Source organism: Apis florea, unplaced genomic scaffold (assembly GCF_048593485.1).
Source record: "Apis florea isolate Af1SG1 unplaced genomic scaffold, ASM4859348v1 contig_2492_pilon, whole genome shotgun sequence".
Lineage (NCBI taxonomy): Eukaryota > Metazoa > Arthropoda > Insecta > Hymenoptera > Apidae > Apis > Apis florea.
This window is the reverse complement of record NW_028256593.1, coordinates 5,933,192-5,950,920: the sequence shown is the minus strand read 5'-3', so window position 1 is coordinate 5,950,920 and position 17,729 is coordinate 5,933,192. Positions and strand designations below refer to the sequence as shown.

The following is a 17,729-nucleotide window of genomic DNA, read 5'->3' as shown; positions in this document are numbered from 1 at the left end:
ACGTCGTTTTACAAAACACGTACACGTGCGACGACGTATCCTTCCTCCCTTCTTCTTCTCAAGAAAATTGGAAACAATCGCCTTCGTCCGATTTTATCTTCCTCCTCCTACGATCGTTTTCTTTCTTTTTTTTTTCCCCCCGCATCGTTGTTTTCCAAAACAAAAAGTGATCGAGTTTTGAAATTCTCGTATCAGGACACGAGAAATTTCTGTTTTTTTTTTTTTTTTCTTCTTTTCTCTTGCCACGAGTTTGCCTCGACGAAAAAATCGACGACGACGGGAAACGGGGCATCTCGTGCGAATTCTCCAAAACGACGATTTCCATTCGTCTCGCGCCGTCTTCTTCTATCCTTTTTTTGCAGGGGAGAAAGAACGACGCTTTGCTTACTTAAATTCAAGGAGCAGAAAGAAAAGAGACGAGCGGAGATCGTCTGTATCTCGATACAACGAATTAATAAAATAAACGTTGCTTGTTTTTCTTCTTAATTTTCTTTCGAAAATTTTCCCCCCCAAAATTTCACAACGTTCGATCTCGTGAATTTTCAGACCTACTCTGGCCTCTTCTGTGTAGCTATTAACCCCTACAAAAGATTCCCCGTATACACCCAAAGATGCGCGAAACTTTACCGAGGCAAAAGGCGTAACGAGGTGCCGCCTCACATTTTCGCCATTTCCGACGGAGCTTACGTCAATATGCTTACCAGTAAGATATCCTATTCTCTTTCGAGAAAAATCTTGGAAACGAAATCTCCCATCTCATTCTTCTCTTCTTCGTTTCACAGACAGCGAGAATCAGTCCATGTTGATCACCGGTGAGTCTGGTGCCGGGAAAACCGAGAACACGAAGAAAGTAATCGCGTACTTCGCCACGGTGGGCGCCTCGACCAAGAAAGCGGACGACACGGCCCAAAAGAAAGGCTCTCTGGAGGACCAGGTCGTCCAGACCAATCCCGTCCTGGAAGCGTTCGGCAACGCCAAGACCGTCCGTAACGACAACTCTTCGCGTTTCGTGAGTCCCCTATACACATTTTTCGTATTTCTATTTATGTTCATCGCGAAATACTCGATTCGATGGGGCTTTGTTATCTTTTGAACAGGGTAAATTCATCCGTATCCACTTTGGACCGTCGGGAAAATTGGCCGGTGCCGATATCGAGACCTGTAAGTTTTCTTAATCCAAGTATATTTATTTATTTATTTATTTATTTATTTTTTCTCCCTTTATGTACGCGGATGGAGACGTAGTTGGCTTCGATCCATTATTCGTATTCGTAAACGTCGATCGAACGTTTGATCTTGCCTTCGTTTGCGAAACGATTGCGTCACCATCGATTTCGAAAGAAACGTCGTCGTTTGCAATTTATATGTATATCTGTGTGTGTGTGTGTATATTTGTACGTTTTTGTTAATTATCGATCGTTACAGATCTGCTGGAGAAGGCTCGTGTCATCTCGCAACAGGCTCTGGAACGCTCTTATCACATTTTCTATCAAATGATGTCGGGCTCGGTTCCTGGATTAAAGGGTAAGACTGTTGAGATTTCGTTAATTTCGAGAGATCGTGATATATATATATATACATATTCGAGCATATAATACAGATTTTTTTTTTTTTAAAAAAAGCAGCGATTTATCTGGCGAATATTCTCTTAGGAAAGGTATTTACTTCGGATCAGAGAGAGAGAATAGTCGAGGAAACGAAATGAAAAATAGATAAAATTCGAACTTCGTTGAACGCGACGTAAGTTCGAAATAATCGAGAGATCTCGCTTCGAATAGATCGGTGCATAATTTTTCAACGAATTTTCATTCAACGAAAACCAATGTTCAAACGATTATTTCGATTATTTTTATTATGAAAAAAAAAAAAAAAGCAATAATTATGCACCGATCCAATATATATATATCGTTCACAGGAGAGGAAAAAAAAAAAAAAATGAAATCGTTTCCATTCAATCTCCTACTCTCGCTTTCCAATCGAGGAAAAAAGGTTTTAATCGTTTTAATCGAAAGAACGCGCGATGATATTCGACTCTCGTTACGGGAAGAAAAAGGAAATCGTCTGTGGATGTTTCTTTCTGATATTTTGTCTCATCCTCGGTTCCATGTATGTAGAAATGTGCTGCCTCACGAACGACATCCACGACTACGTGTTCGTCTCTCAGGGCAAGACAACGATACCAAATGTTGACGACGGCGAGGAGTGTGTTTTGACAGACGTAAGAACCTGACGATCATGCCATCGGGATGACTACGCATCGCTCACTTTCAATCTCTCTCTCTCTCTCTCTGTCGCCTTCTCTTTCTCCCCTCCCTTCCCCTCTTACTCTCGCTATACAACACTACCAATATTCTTTTACAGCTTTCTCTCTCACGTTCTCACGTTTGTTATTTCTTTATTTCGATTCTCCCTCTCCGCCTAGGATCCGGACGATCGTTTGTTGTTGCCACAATTATTCGAGGAGAAAAATACCAAGGTCGCGCGATGTATATATTTATATATATATATATACGAAATTTCCGTTAGAAAAACTTTCGTTGAAAGACCTTCGTATCTTTCTCGACGTAACAACGTACGTCCCTCGTTACGTCGATTATTAACAACGTCCTTTTCAAGTACAGGACCTTTCTATCTATCTTGTATGTACACGTAGTTTCCCCAACAGGAAAACTCGATGAGGAGGCGCTAAAAAGAGAAGAGAACGGTATCTCAAAAGAGCTGTATACCGTATGCTGCGTATCTTACTCCTGTCTAATTACCCTTACTTAATGAATATTAATATTAGAATCAAATTGTTCTAAATCGTCGGACGCAAAAAAAAAAAAAAAAAAGAAAGAAAGAAAGAAATTATTAAATTATCGTGAAATTAAGATTAATCTTCTTTTATCCAAACGTCCATGTTATATTTCGTCTCTGAAATAAATCGATCGTGTACAGTTTTATAAATATACGTACGTTGTAAACGGGAAAGGAGGAAGACAATTTAGAACAAGAAAGAACAACGTGTTTAGGGCAACGTTGTGCGCGACCCGCATTAACAAATTCAACGATTTGCTCTCCTGGAAGGACAAAATCGTCCTCTCTTTCGACAGATACGTATGAGATTAGATACACCTGGTAGATACACCTCGTAGATACATTAGATATCCGAAGGAAAGCCACCAGGAAACATGGCACCCTCGTCTGGTAGTTGTAATATACCCGCATGTTTTTTTTCTTTCTTTCTTGGTCACGGTATAGAAATGTTGCTGTTATCCAACAACATCCATGACTACTACTTTGTGTCGCAAGGCAAGACGACTATCCCTGGCCTCGATGATGGCGAGGAACTTTTAATCACCGATGTAAGTGCTTCCTTTTGACCGGTCAAGCACTCTTTTTTCTTCTCTTTTCTTCAGCGATATTCGAGATCGAGGACGAGTTTTCTCGGAGAACGAGAAAAAAAAAAAAAAAAAAAAAAGGATCGTTATTCGTTATTTTCTCGGCTCGCGAACAATCCTCGTCTCGAATAATGCTGATATACCGATATTAATAAAATTCCTTACTAGCAATCTCTATCTTCTTCTACAGAAGCGAAACGACACTTCCAGCTTCGTGTTCTTGTCTTTGATTTTTTGAATAATATTTTTGCCGATACATACGTATGTGCTGAGATTTGTTTACCATGTATTTGTTTGCCATGTATTCTTTCTCTCTCTCTCTTTCTCTCTTTCTCTTTCTCTCCTTTATTATTTCAGCTCATCGACGCTCATCATCACTTCTTATTAAAATATAACCAACTCGTATTCTGTTTAACAGCATACACACAGATACACTCGCAGAGAGACATATACACAGACACACGTACATACACACAAGTTCAAATATAACGTTTAGCGGTACAAGATGGCGGCACAAGGAGGATACAACGATATACCATCTACCATTTTTTTCTTTTTTTGGCTTCTCATTTTCTCTTATTCTCTACTATTTTCCGTCTACTATTTCTTTCTTTGTTTCTATTTCTTTGTTTCTTCCTCCCTTCCCTTCTCTTTAGTCTCTATACTTTAGTCCTTGTACTTTTTTTGTTCACTCTCTCTTCTTTCTTCTCTCTCTCTCTCTCTCTCTCTCTCTCTCTATTGCTCTTCTTCTTTCAGCCTGTCGCAAATCATTTGGCACGTGTCTATCCACTCTTTCTCTCTTTCTCTCGCTCTCGGCCTGCGATCGCTCCCGCCTAGATCCATCCGGATCCTCGAGCTCGAGTTATCTTTATTGGCGTTATTTATTCAACGGAGCGTGAAAAAGGGAATGTGAAAAAAAAGTAAAGACGAAAGGCGAGCGATCGCAAGCCGTGCGTATACACAAGCGACTGTGAACGATACCAACGCTCGATACAAAAAAGCAGACAGCTTGAAAAACGTGAACGAAATAATGCAGAATTAACCCTGCTGAGCAACCGGATCGGGGACTATTGGTACATTAGCCAGGGTAAGACCAGAATTCCGGGAGTCAACGACGCCGCGGACATGGAAGAAACGGACGTAAGTCCAACCCCCAGGGTGTGCAAAAAAGTCTCGACCAACTTTTCACGTCGCCTTTCCTCCTCCTCCTCCTCTTTCTTTCTCCTCCTTCTCTTTATTTCTCCTCCTCCTCCTCCTCCTCCTCGAGTCGAAGGCGGGCGATGGAAAAAGTTGGGCCGAGGTTTTCGTCACCCCCTCGCGCCCCGCCTGCGAAAGCTTGCTGCCGCCGCAATCGGGGTGCGGGGAGATTGGGGGAGGAAAGGAATCGGAAGTTGGATTCGAGATGAGAAAAAAAGATTCGAAAACCCCCACGGCACCCGCTCCCCGATCAGCTCCGACTTACTTTTTCTCTCTCACCAGCATTTCTCTCGGCTCGTTTGCACCAAACTGTTCGTTCGTAACCGACGAATGGAAAACCGAATGTAACGAATATACGAGTTTTAAGTTACGAAAACTTTTCTTTCTTTCTATATCTATCTATCTATCTATCTATCTATCTATCTATCTATCTATCTATCTATCTATCTATCTATCTATCTATCTATCTATATTTCTTTTTTTAAGGAAATGAAAAGCGTATCGTGGATGCGATGTGTATAATTTATTTTCTTCGAAATGTTTCGCAGACATGTGTCTCTTGTCCAACAACATATACGATTATGTTAACGTATCTCAAGGAAAAATCACGATCCCCAACGTCGACGATGGCGAGGAATGTACACTGACGGACGTAAGTCCTAAGAACGATTCAATTTCTCCCTATATTACTTCTTTCTATTCGTCCATTTTTGTAACGGTTTTTTTTCCGTTATTTATATATATATATCTCTCCTTTTATCCGTAGTAGTGGATAAATAGCCATTCGAACATAATCTTCTTTACGAACGTTAAATCGACCGAGTTTACGGTTCGATCGACTTCCCCCCCCCCCTATTTTTCCCACGTGTATATATACATATTTATACATATATATACACGATCAATTTTATATAATGTTCGAGTTATATACGATAATTTTCGACTAATTATCGAATTTTTCCAGATATCCGATTAATAAAAGTAATAGATACTTTTTGTCTTCTCTGTCCACACGTTCGTTGAAATGTTCCACATGTATATAATAAATATATCTGGATATTACCGTAGTAGATGTCTCTGTATTACGACTATACCATATCCAATTCCAGCCTATTCTCTACCTATTTTTTTCGTAGTTGTTTATGCGAATCCGATTTATACCGTATTCGCGTAAAACGAAAGGTTCGTTTTCCGGCCTTGAGACGGAGCCGAAATCGAAATGGATTTGGCGAAAGCGACGATTCGAGAAACTCGAACCGATATCGAATCTCGTCGTCGATCCTCTTCTCGCTTCGTTTCGCTTCGAAACGAAACGGATTCGACTCGCAAACCGAGCGAACGATCATCGTAAGAAACGTTTTTTTTATCCTTCTTCTTCTTCTTCTTCTTCTTCTTCTTCGTTGTCTTCTTTCGTTACTTTTTGATTTTTGACTTATTTTTTTTTTTATTTTTGGATAGAAAAGCACAAATTTATAAATAACGAATACGAGCTTGCTTTTGCTTTTGCTTTTTCGTTTTCTTCTTTTTTTTTTTTTTTTTTTTTCTCCTAACATAAATCGAAGCTTCAATCGTCGCAGCTTTCTCGTACAATTTTACAAACATCAGCTTTGCTGCAAAAAAAAGTTGCTTATTCGCATGGAAATATCACGAAGAGACTATCGTCAAAGTTCTTTTTTTTTTTTTTTTTTCTTCTTTATTTCCTATCGTTCGACGTACGAAAACTCTTCGTATAGTCTCTTTGAAAGAACGATCGGGAAGAAGATCCATCTTCCGGCTTTACATTTCCCTCGTCGTTATCCTTGCGCGCTTCTACTAACCATTACCACGTTATAATTTTAATAAAATATATCATCATATGTCAACGTCATCGTATCAGAAGTTGCGCACTTTTTCTCTTTCTTTTTTCTTTTTTCATCGACGATAAAAAAAAAAAACAAAAACGAAGAAAAAAAAAACTTCTGATACGAGAGTCGAGCGCGTTTCTTTTTTAACGGATTTTTTTCCTACTTTTTCTCGAACGATAGCAAGCCTTCGACGTGTTGGGTTTCACCCAGGAGGAGAAGAACGATATTTACAAGATCACCGCTGCTGTGATGCACATGGGTGGTATGAAGTTCAAGCAAAGGGGTCGTGAAGAGCAGGCCGAGGCCGACGGTACAGAGGTATTTATCGCTCTTAATTCCTTCCTTCATTCGTTTCGAAAATACGAAATGTGTATTTATTTTCCCGGATGATGGCAGGAAGGTGAACGCGTGGCCAAATTGTTGGGTTGCGACTGTGCCGACCTTTACAAGAACTTGTTGAAACCAAGGATCAAGGTCGGTAACGAGTTCGTGACGCAGGGCCGTAACAAGGATCAGGTGGCGTATTCGGTGGGCGCCATGTCGAAAGCCATGTTCGACAGGCTGTTCAAATGGTTGGTGAAAAAATGTAACGAGACTTTGGACACGAAGCAAAAGAGGCAACACTTCATCGGTGTACTGGATATTGCCGGTTTCGAGATCTTCGATGTAAGTTTCCTCCTCCTCCACCTTCTTCTTTTTCTAATGAAATATCTCGGACAAAAAAGACGAATTATCGAATCGTGTTGGCGATTTTATCAAAAAGTTCGTTTTTCTTTTTCTCCTTCTCTCGTAAAATCGCCAACACGACGATAGTAGAACGTAAGAAGAAAATCGTTGTCAGTGATGGGCAAAATTTAACAATGGTTGAAATTGCGAATAAAGTTAAATTTTCGTAATTTATCGTTCAATAATCGAGATCATTATACGAGAAGCGGATCAGCAATATATAATAGAATAAACGTTATTCGAGCATTTCAATAAGTAATTACTCGTGATAATGATGACTTTATTCGAGATTTTTAACTGGTTATATTTTTCGAAGCCCAACTCTGAACGTTACGATTTCACGGGAACACATTAACGCGATAAGTAACGCGATTTACAGGGAAATTCGGAAGTAAAATTAGTTGGGATAAAAACGTGGATAAGATTCGTTTAACCGGTTTAAAGGAAAAAAATTTCTTCCCAAAATTTCATCGCGAAAATGTTTCTAATCTCGTTTCATTCAGTATAACGGTTTCGAGCAACTGTGTATCAACTTCACGAACGAGAAACTGCAACAATTCTTCAATCATCACATGTTCGTCCTCGAGCAAGAGGAATATAAGAAAGAGGGTATCGTCTGGCAATTTATCGACTTTGGAATGGACTTGGCTGCCTGTATCGAACTGATCGAGAAGGTAGCCCCTGTGTACAGAGATATCAAATGTCAATCTTTCCAACTTTGGTTACGTCTTTCACCGTAGTTACCGTTTGTCGATAAACTTTGTCATCTCGTTAGGAGATGCATCGTATGTTTTCCATAAATGTTAGATCATCGTTTTTACCTTCTTCTCGAATGCGTTCCAATTAGAACGTAGAGTATTTTTTCTCTAGATTCTCCAAAATGTATATACATTTTTTGCGATGCGTATTTTCATTTAACGAAATTCCCCGAATTCCATTTTTCTTTAGAGATCTATTTTTCGTTAGATAATCTTCCGAAAAATCCTTTTTTTGTTTTTTCTTTTTTCTTTTTAAATAGATATAATCGTAATTTCGTCGTATTTTTCCCTCCACCTACGTTTGTCTACGTTTGTATCTCTAAAATCTCTTTCCGTTCCACGTGTTCTTCCTCCAATCTAATTCTCTGTCGAACAGTGTGCGCATGTGCTACACGAATATGTATCTACCTTTCGGGATACGCGTTTGCGCGTAGAGCATGATCCTCCATTTTAGAAGATCCAAGCGAAACACTTGGTCACAGCGTTGTCTCGATAGACGCAGGAAGAGGTTAAGAGTATGATCCCGAGAAAGGAGAAAGTGAAAGCGAGGTACATACGTTTTACATTATTATCGTAATATTTCGATCAAAAATATGACAAAACAGTGGACTTCACGTAGAAACTTGTGGTTGGTGATTATTATTAATAAGTAGTTGATTAATACTCGTTGAAGATCAAACACGATTTCAACTGTCCATCGAGAAACAGGACGGTGTGAGAGAGACGGCTTCGTTTGAAAAATGTGACGGACCGAAAATGTAGTTGATTTGTTCTCGGTTGGTAGAGAAAGTAAAAACTAATACGTTGAATACGTTGATTAGTTGCAGAAACGTGAAAAATAAAGAAAAAATGTATCGAATATCGTTTTACTTGCGTTACACTCGATACACGTTTTCGATACACGTTGATAGATTGAAATATTTGCCGCTCGAATAATGGTTCGATTTCGATTTTCGTTCTCAAAAGTAGTTTTTTCTCTCTCTCTTTCTGTGACTTTTACGAATGCAAATATTTGAATTTATCGCGCCTTTTTTCACGTTTCTTTTCGTAAATAACAATAATACAAATTTGTAAATTCGGGAAGTGACGATACCCGATAATACATCTTTTTGTAAACAGGGTGTTTACAAAAACACTGTTGCAAATCGAAAAAAAGATCGATCGACGATTAGAATTTGCTCGGTAATGTAAAAAAAAAAAAAAAAAAACGAATTAAGGAAATTTGTTTCATCGTCTTTCCCTTTAATTTTTATTTTTCCCCGTTACGAATGATATTTGTGAAAATTTTGTCTATCGATCGATAATATCTTATCCTCGCGTCGAAACCAAAGAGAACGAAACAAAGAGCGAGGATAAGTTGTACGTGTAGTAGCGTAGCGTATCCTCGAAAAGAGAAACGGACGATCGAGGAGAGAAAAAAAAAAAAAAATTGACAAAGACGTAAATAGACGATATCGATATTCGAAAAGCATGGCTGATTCTTGCTCGAACAGTTCAACAGCTTCGAGCAACTGTGCATCAACTTCACCAATGAGAAGCTTCAACAATTCTTCAATCATCACATGTTCGTCCTCGAACAAGAGGAATATACAAAGGAGGGCATTCAATGGGAATTCATAGACTTTGGCATGGATCTCCTCGCGTGTATCGAATTGATCGAGAAGGTACAAAAAGACGGATGAACCGATCGAATGGCAATGGACCAAGTGACGGATCCACCCATTAAAAGATAAAAAAAAAAAAAAAAAAGAAAAAAAATAAACAAGCAAAGAACGAAAAATAAGAGTGCAGCAGCGTAAAACGATCCACAGAAAGACCGGTTGGATCTTTGATAAAACGCAAAACTTAACGCTTATTAAGGCAAATAGTGATCGTCCACTGTTTTCTTGGGTTGATCGCAAACCATATTTCTCGTTTTTTTTTTTTTTTTTTTGTTTTTTTTTCCCCCAACCCCCATTTTTTTTTTTTTTTGTATTGTTGTCCTTTGTTAAAGTCGTGTGATTTCGCGTTTCGCAGTGAGAAGCAAGCAATTTTTTCGCGCAATTTTGTCTCGCTTAGGCATTTCTTACATTCGGTTGTATTTGATTTCGATCCGCTCAAATCCTGTAACCATCGATCGTTAACCAAATTTCTCTCCTCCGGATATTTATCGTCGAGTCTCGTAGAAGTTGTAACATAGATGTGCGTTGTGCGGCAATCAAAGGAAATGGAAATTTTTTTAATTTTACCATTGTTCCTCCTCGATTATTGCTTTCGTTTGCAAATTTTTTATCATCGCCTTTTCTTCTATCCTTTTTTTTTTCTTTATTTTTCGTTTTACCGATATTTAATCGTTTTCGAGTAGTTTCACATTTTTACACTGGATGATAAATCGTACGCGTATAAGCATACGATTTATCGCTCCCTTCTTACGCAAGGATTAATTTATTTCAACGTTTACGCTTTTTAAATCAAAAATTGAAATTTCTTTCTTTTTTCAATATACCATAAAATACACGCGTAGGATTAAACTCGAGCTATCGAGCACTATTTACGCGTCTTTGCAGCTTTCATGGATAGCTTTGACGAAATCTTGTGAGAGAAAAAAGAATCGAGAGCAATATATTCTCGATTTCTATCGATTTCCGACGATAGAATTATGAATAATATATATACGTGAAAAATACGCGATGAAGGCTACAAAGATCCCGTAACGTATTTGGTAAACGACTCGGTTGTTTCACGCCCTGATGATTTCTCTCTTCTCTTCTCCCCTCTCACCCGCCCCTCTCTACCCTTTCCGCCTGTGCCACGCACTACTTTACGCGCGTTATGCTATTACAAATGCGAACAGTACAACGGCTTTGAGCAACTGTGCATCAACTTCACGAACGAGAAACTGCAACAATTCTTCAATCATCACATGTTCGTACTCGAGCAAGAGGAATACAAGAAAGAAGGGATCGTCTGGCAATTTATCGACTTTGGGATGGATTTGGCCTCTTGTATCGAACTGATCGAGAAGGTATTCCCTCCCTCCCCCCCCTCGCCCCGCGCAAAGACGAAAAGACGAAAGAGTATCGAGCGAGAATATGAAAAGACACGATACACGGGAAAAGCGTAAAAAAAATAGAAAAAAAAAACTGGAGAAGAGCTGACCAATATATTGACGATGGGCCGAACCAGCAAGCTTTTCCACGCTAAAACAAAGAAAGAAAAAGAAAAAATAGCTCAAGACAAAACCTCTTTGGACCGGTTTGGACCGCTCTTGGATATTTTGCGTTCTCGTCTTTTTTTTTTTTTTTTCTCTCACGCTTATCTTATCTTATTTTCTCTTCTTCGTACTTCCTCGTCGTTTATCGTTTTCTCGCTCCCATTCGAAACATTTCGAAAGGTATTCGATACATTTACCTTGTCGTTCACTTGTTGTTGTTGTTGTTGTTGTTGTGCTTCTCCCCCCCTCATTCTCTCGTTTCTTTTTCTTTTCTTTTTTTTTTTTTTTTTTCCGTTTGAAAAACCCCCTTCTCGCCGCTCTTCCTCTCTCGATCCGTCTATTCAAAAAAAAACGACGATCCAAATTTTCGTCGAGCACGGCTCAACCTAATTCTCTACTCGTCTATTCGTTGTTAAATAATCGAAACGTTAGAAAAATGAATTCGAAAAAACATTTTCCTGGATCATATATATATATATATATATTTTATGTATGTATATATGTATATATAACGAAGTAACGTTATTAATACGTATATCGAAAGTGAATTTCGCGAATCGAGCTCCAACTCATTATTTATTTCACATATTTTGTATATCATGCATATAATTCACACACCCCCCCCCCGAACCCCCTTGTGTCTTGTTTTTATTCCTCGTAATCATCGATCGATGGACTCGATCGATAAACGAAAACTTTAACTATGAAAACCAAAGCTGATCGATCGATCGGCTTGCGAATCAATTAATCTTATATTTTTCGATGTACCCTCTTTTTTTTTCTCTCTTTCTTAGCTTCGCAAGTCTGCTGCTTTGAATATTGAGATATGAGAAAAAAGAATAGATCGATCATGTAATGTTGATATTAAAATCTCGTGAAAATGATTATAATTTATATATATATATATATTATAATCTTAAAGCAGACTTCGAAGCGAGAAATCCTTATGTAACTCGTGTCATGTATAAATGACACATTCCCTGTGAAAGAAAAAAGAAAGTTTGTTGAAAGAAAGAGGGAAAAAAAAAAAAAAAATAAGAAATCCTCAATATTTTTTTTTTATCGTTGTTATGTAAGCAGCATTAATGACAGCTGTCTTTTTCTTTTTTTTTTTTTTTTACCTTTGTTCTCTGTTTGCTTTCTTCCCCCCTTCCTCCTTGGTCTCGAGCAGTTCAACAGTTTCGAGCAACTGTGCATCAACTTCACCAACGAAAAGCTTCAACAATTCTTCAATCACCACATGTTCATTCTCGAACAAGAAGAATACAAACGCGAAGGGATCGAATGGACTTTCATTGACTTTGGCATGGATCTGCAACAAACGATCGATTTAATCGAGAAGGTATTGCAATATCACGCATCACCGCATGGAACGGCAGGAACGAAAGGTCGACAGCTTCGAAAAATAGAGAACGAAAAAAACGAAAAAAAAAAAAAAAATAAAAATAAATATAGAAAGGAAAATAGAAATCTCATCAGCATGCCAAATAAGCGATGACGACGCGTATCGTATGGCGCGTAATTTTCACTATCTGCTTCGTTTACACTAACTCTATTCGACAGATTTTCATATTGCTTTGTTCATTCTTTCCTCGCGCATCTCGTACTCTGTCTCGAGTCTCTCTTAATTTTGCTCTTAATTCTCTCTCTCTCTACTTGTTTAATGTTTTCCAAATCGTTTATTTTATAGAGAGAATTCTCGCAAATGTCGCGTCGTTGTTCTTATATAATCGAATAAAGAGCGACAGATGCGAGAATTAAATTTTGATCAATTTTTTTTTTTCAAGCGTGTGAAAAAGTATCGAGATACAAGTACAAAGGTAAAGAAAAAGAATGTGGAATGCGTGATCAAGTTATGAGACGACCTCCAATGAGCGTCCCCAAACACAATTATCTATCCACGCCTCTAAAGCTTTCCTTGTTTTTTTGTGTGTTGTGTTACGTGACACCAGCATGCACCACGTGTGTTTGAATTTGTATCGTGCTTACGTTGTCGGTGAGTAAAAATAATAATAAAAAAAAAAAAAAAAAAAAAAAAAAAGGAAAATTGATCGGTCGAAATTCATTATTATTCCATCTTTTCGATTTCTTAAATTTATTCTCGAAAACTTATCCGACGTAATTTCATTTGTCGTCGAATTCTTGGCGATTCTTCTTTTGGATACGAATGAAAACATCTCGAATAAGAAGAATAACGTACGACCGAACAATTTTAACGATTTTCGCGATAATCGAGAGTAACGTTCGATTTTAAAAATGAATTAATTTTCCACGATTTTACCGAGTATTTTCATCATACCGTATTGGAACGTTACTCTCGAGAAAAAAAAAAAAATGAAAAAGAAATCAAACTAAAATCGAAATATTTTTTTCCCCCACTCGAATCTAGCCTATGGGTATCCTGTCGATTCTTGAGGAAGAATCTATGTTCCCGAAAGCGACGGACAAAACGTTCGAGGAGAAGCTAAACAACAATCACCTTGGCAAGAGTCCTAATTATTTGAAACCGAAACCACCGAAACCGGGCCAGCAACCGGCTCACTTCGCTATCGGCCATTATGCTGGAAACGTACGTTTTTTATTATTATTATTATTATTATTATTATTATCATCATCGTCAATAACAATTCTATCGTTGTGTTCGTGCCATGCACAGGTACCGTACAACATCACGGGTTGGCTGGAGAAGAACAAGGATCCGTTGAACGACACGGTTGTCGACCAATTCAAGAAATCCAGCAACAAACTGTTGGTGGAGATATTCGCCGATCATCCCGGACAGTCGGGCGATGCCGGCGGCGGCGGTGGTGGCAAAGGTGGACGCGGTAAGAAGGGAGGTGGTTTCTCCACGGTGTCCTCGTCCTACAGGGAACAATTGAACAATCTGATGACCACGCTGAGAGCCACCCAACCCCACTTCGTCCGTTGCATCATCCCCAACGAGATGAAGCAGCCCGGTGTCATAGATTCTCACCTCGTAATGCATCAATTGACTTGTAACGGTGTACTTGAAGGCATTCGTATTTGTCGTAAAGGATTCCCCAACAGGATGGTCTATCCTGACTTCAAATTACGGTAAGTAATTTCCTCTTCTCTTTCTCTTTCTTTTCTTTTTTACGCGTATACGCGTTGTAACGAACGTTCGAATAGCATTTCGTTTTATAACGCACGTTATATATGCAAGGATGTCCTCGATCGATTAAACGATCGATCAATACGTGCGAAAATAAGAAAAGAATTCGTTATACGAACGAACGTGAATTCGTAGTTTTTAGTAAAAATATGTAAAACGTGTAAAGTTCGCGAAAGACTTTACAACCGGTTTAGATTTTTATCTATCCGATGGGGCGAAGCGATTGTGTATGTCGTTGGAACGTCGAAAAGCGAGATAAAGATGAAATTCGTAAATTTCTTTTCGACGTAAATAAAGCGACGACGATAATTCTTTTCTTATCTTTACTCGTAAAGCATCCAAAGACATCTTGTATATATATATATTTTTTTTTTATTTCGTATACACTTATACCTCGTTTTACGGCCTAGATACATTCTGGAAAAGTTGACCGTCGCGAAAAGTCGTATCAATTATTTCGACACAAACTCAATACAAATTCAATTGGATCTGTTTAAATTTTTTATAAAATAATAATAATTTTTAATTTTACTTTAGTTCATAAAACATTTTTTTTTTTTTTTTTACCGTATAACGAAACATTGTTGTGGACGATCGTAAGTCGAAAAATTAAAAAAAGACCGTTATAGCGAGGTATAGGTTGTGTTACGCTCGGACAAGGACAAATTTTATCTCGAATTACGGTGAACGCGACACGAAACGCTTACTTAGATCGACCGTTGGAAGAGTTGGAAAAGTTAGAAAGGGGGTAATTTAGAGAGGAACGATAGAAAATGATGATATTTTATATTGTGATCGTACAGTTACATGATCTTAGCACCGGCTGCGATGGCAAACGAGCCGGATCCAAAGAAAGCCGCGCAAAAATGTTTCGACGAAGTCGGCCTCGATCCGGACATGTACAGGATTGGTCACACTAAGGCTAGTTGCATTCTCGAACGAAATGAATTTTTTTCTTTGCGTTTTTCTCCGTCCCTTTTTCTCGTCGTAGAATTTTTCTTTTTTTTTTTTCGTCCATTTTTTCACAATCTCGTCGACGACAAGATCGATTTTATCCAATCGACGACCCCGAGTTAACAAATTGGATACCGTTTCTCTCTTTTCTTTTCGAATCCACATCTTGGACGAATCGCGACTCGCTTATCTCTACGTTACGTCCAAGAATTTTATTACTCTTTTTATTGCTCGTGGCAACGACGTAACGGTATCCAATTGTTGTCTATGAATTGCCCCCCCCCCCCCCCCCCATAGGATACGTAGATCCATGTCTATACATTTACGTGAGTACGAGTCGTCGTGAGCATCGAATGTCACCCCGCCCCCGCCCCCCCGCCCCCCGTTTTTTACATTCGCCCAGAAAGTTATTCGTAGATATTCGTTATTACACGCCCCGTTGTGTGTGACCCCGCCCCCTTCTCCCCCTGTAGAAAATATCACATAGGAAGCAGAGCGTCGCGAGTGTCGAGCGGGAGCGCAGAGGCAGGCACGGATTCGAGTAGAAAAATGTAGAAAAATCGTACGAGATTTCTCTCATCCTGTGTACGTAATAATAGTATGATAATAGTAGTAGTGGTAGCAGCGTCACGTCACCACCACCTTTGTTTTTCTTTGCCCCCCGGCGATGCCCGTTTACCCATCCAGGTACAAGATTCTTGCACCGGCGGCGGTCGACAAGGTGGCTTCCGACCCGAAGAAGGCTGCTGAGGCGATTTTGGAATCGACCGGTCTCGATCCCGATCAATATCGTCTTGGACACACCAAGGCATGTTACCTCCCTCCCTCCCCCCCAATAGAGAGAGCTTATTATCATCTCGCCTTCTCGATTCCTCGAATCTCTCCGATCGTGCGCGATACGTACAGCGATACGTCTTCCTTCGATATAACAGCCGACAAGATTTGGCCAATTGGAAAAGTTATATAAATTTCGAACAAAGTATATTAAAATGTTCGATCAAAATAATTTATTCGTTACGCGATGTTGTGGTCCGCTTCTCAAAATTTGGTATGTCTGGCCATTAATCCAATTGGAAAAGTTGGTTGGAAGAGTAATTTAACTTATTAAAATGATCGATTAAATAATTTGTTCGTAGATATTATGGTCGATTCGATTCTCGGTCGATGTAATGGGTGAAAATTTGGCTTCCATTCGATTAGAAAAATTAAAAATTTTGAATATAATAAAATTAGTTCGAATGCAATTTAAAATGCTCGATTGATTCGTTTCTCCGTACAACCGAATCAAAATTTGATTTCTATATAGAGTTGGACGTTAATTCAATTGGAAAATTGTAAGAATAAAATTTAACTTATTATTAATACTCGTATAATCTCGAACGAATAATTTATTCGTATATGTTATGCTCGATCTCGGTATACGATAAACGAAAAATTTTTTTTATTATCGTTTCGAACAACGAAAGCTCGTTCGATTAAAAGAAGGAAGATCGGCGCGCCGTCCGTATCGATCGATCGATCGAACGTTTATTTCGCAGGAATGATAATACACATCTATATCAGCGTTTTTAATAATCGTTGCTGCCTGGCAATAAGTGCGAACGTGTTCTATCCTAACCTAAAAAAAAAGGACGAGAATGAGAATATCGTGATTCAAGGTTGATTTGACGATCGCTTGATTTCAAATCCTTTTTCTTTTTTCTTTTTTTAACCCTTGTTTTTTCCTCCGAGACGAGATTATTAATTATTCGCGCCACCGTATCGCCAATTTTATCTTGGAATTTTCCATTTTTGTTCTTGTTCCACGACAACGGCAACAAATATTTGGAAAATAATCGGATACGGAGCGCGAAGCCTCCTTCGAACCCTCCTCCTTTTTCTCCCTCCATCTCGATTCAACCAATTCGATCCGGAATAACTGACTGGGTGGAAAGAACTCTCATAGAACGAGAATTTGAATCCGTCGAGAACGAAGGATTCTCGATGCGAGCAAATGTGTGATGTATAATACCAGATAGACCCAGAGAGAGTATGAGATCGATGGTAAGACGGATCTCGCTCTCCCCCTCCCCTCACTGTTATCGATGTACCAAAAGACAAAGAGAATCACGTATAATGCAATAAATGTTTAACCACGTGTGATGATTTTCTTTTTTTTTTTCTCTCTCTTTGTTTCTTACTTGTCACTGGCCCATCATCCCAACCAAATAAAACGAAAACCGCCGCAGATACAAAATTCTGTGCGCCAATGCCATCAAAGAGCCTTGCGACCCGCAAAAGGCGACCCAACTGATTCTGGACGCGATCAATCTGGAGCCCGAGTTGTATCGTATGGGCAATACCAAGGTATTGGACGCCTTTGGTTTGTGGTATGAAACGACGTGGCTGCTCGAAAAAAACTTTCGATCCTTCCTCCTCCTCCGATCTTTTCTTTTTTTTTTTTTTTTTTTAATAAAACAAATATAAAATATATAATTAATAATAAAAAAATATCCGAGTTTTCGTTTTCGTTCTCTCGAGGAGAGGATCGAAAGTTTCTTATTA

General features: G+C 38.8%; 1 protein-coding gene across 31 annotated transcripts in view; it reads left to right on the top strand.

The window, feature by feature from the left end:
* The window catches only part of Mhc (myosin heavy chain), a 34,948-nt gene that overhangs the window by 4,598 nt on the left and 12,621 nt on the right, over window positions 1-17,729 (top strand). For 6 of the 31 annotated variants that reach the window (XM_086905725.1, XM_086905734.1, XM_086905731.1 and 3 more), the window contains exons 4-15: window positions 547-703; window positions 783-1,009; window positions 1,098-1,161; window positions 1,426-1,524; window positions 5,126-5,229; window positions 6,602-6,739; window positions 6,818-7,087; window positions 7,651-7,821; window positions 10,739-10,909; window positions 13,488-13,667; window positions 13,755-14,173; window positions 15,873-15,993. In XM_086905725.1, coding sequence (XP_086761851.1) covers window positions 547-703; window positions 783-1,009; window positions 1,098-1,161; window positions 1,426-1,524; window positions 5,126-5,229; window positions 6,602-6,739; window positions 6,818-7,087; window positions 7,651-7,821; window positions 10,739-10,909; window positions 13,488-13,667; window positions 13,755-14,173; window positions 15,873-15,993 — 2,121 coding nt within the window. Of the gene's footprint in view, window positions 1-546; window positions 704-782; window positions 1,010-1,097; window positions 1,162-1,425; window positions 1,525-2,114; window positions 2,219-3,240; window positions 3,345-5,125; window positions 5,230-6,601; window positions 6,740-6,817; window positions 7,088-7,650; window positions 7,822-9,398; window positions 9,570-10,738; window positions 10,910-12,269; window positions 12,441-13,487; window positions 13,668-13,754; window positions 14,174-15,034; window positions 15,148-15,872; window positions 15,994-17,413; window positions 17,532-17,729 lie in introns of all 31 variants that reach the window. The other 25 variants (XM_086905751.1, XM_086905754.1, XM_086905736.1 and 22 more) reach the window with 22 other exon arrangements.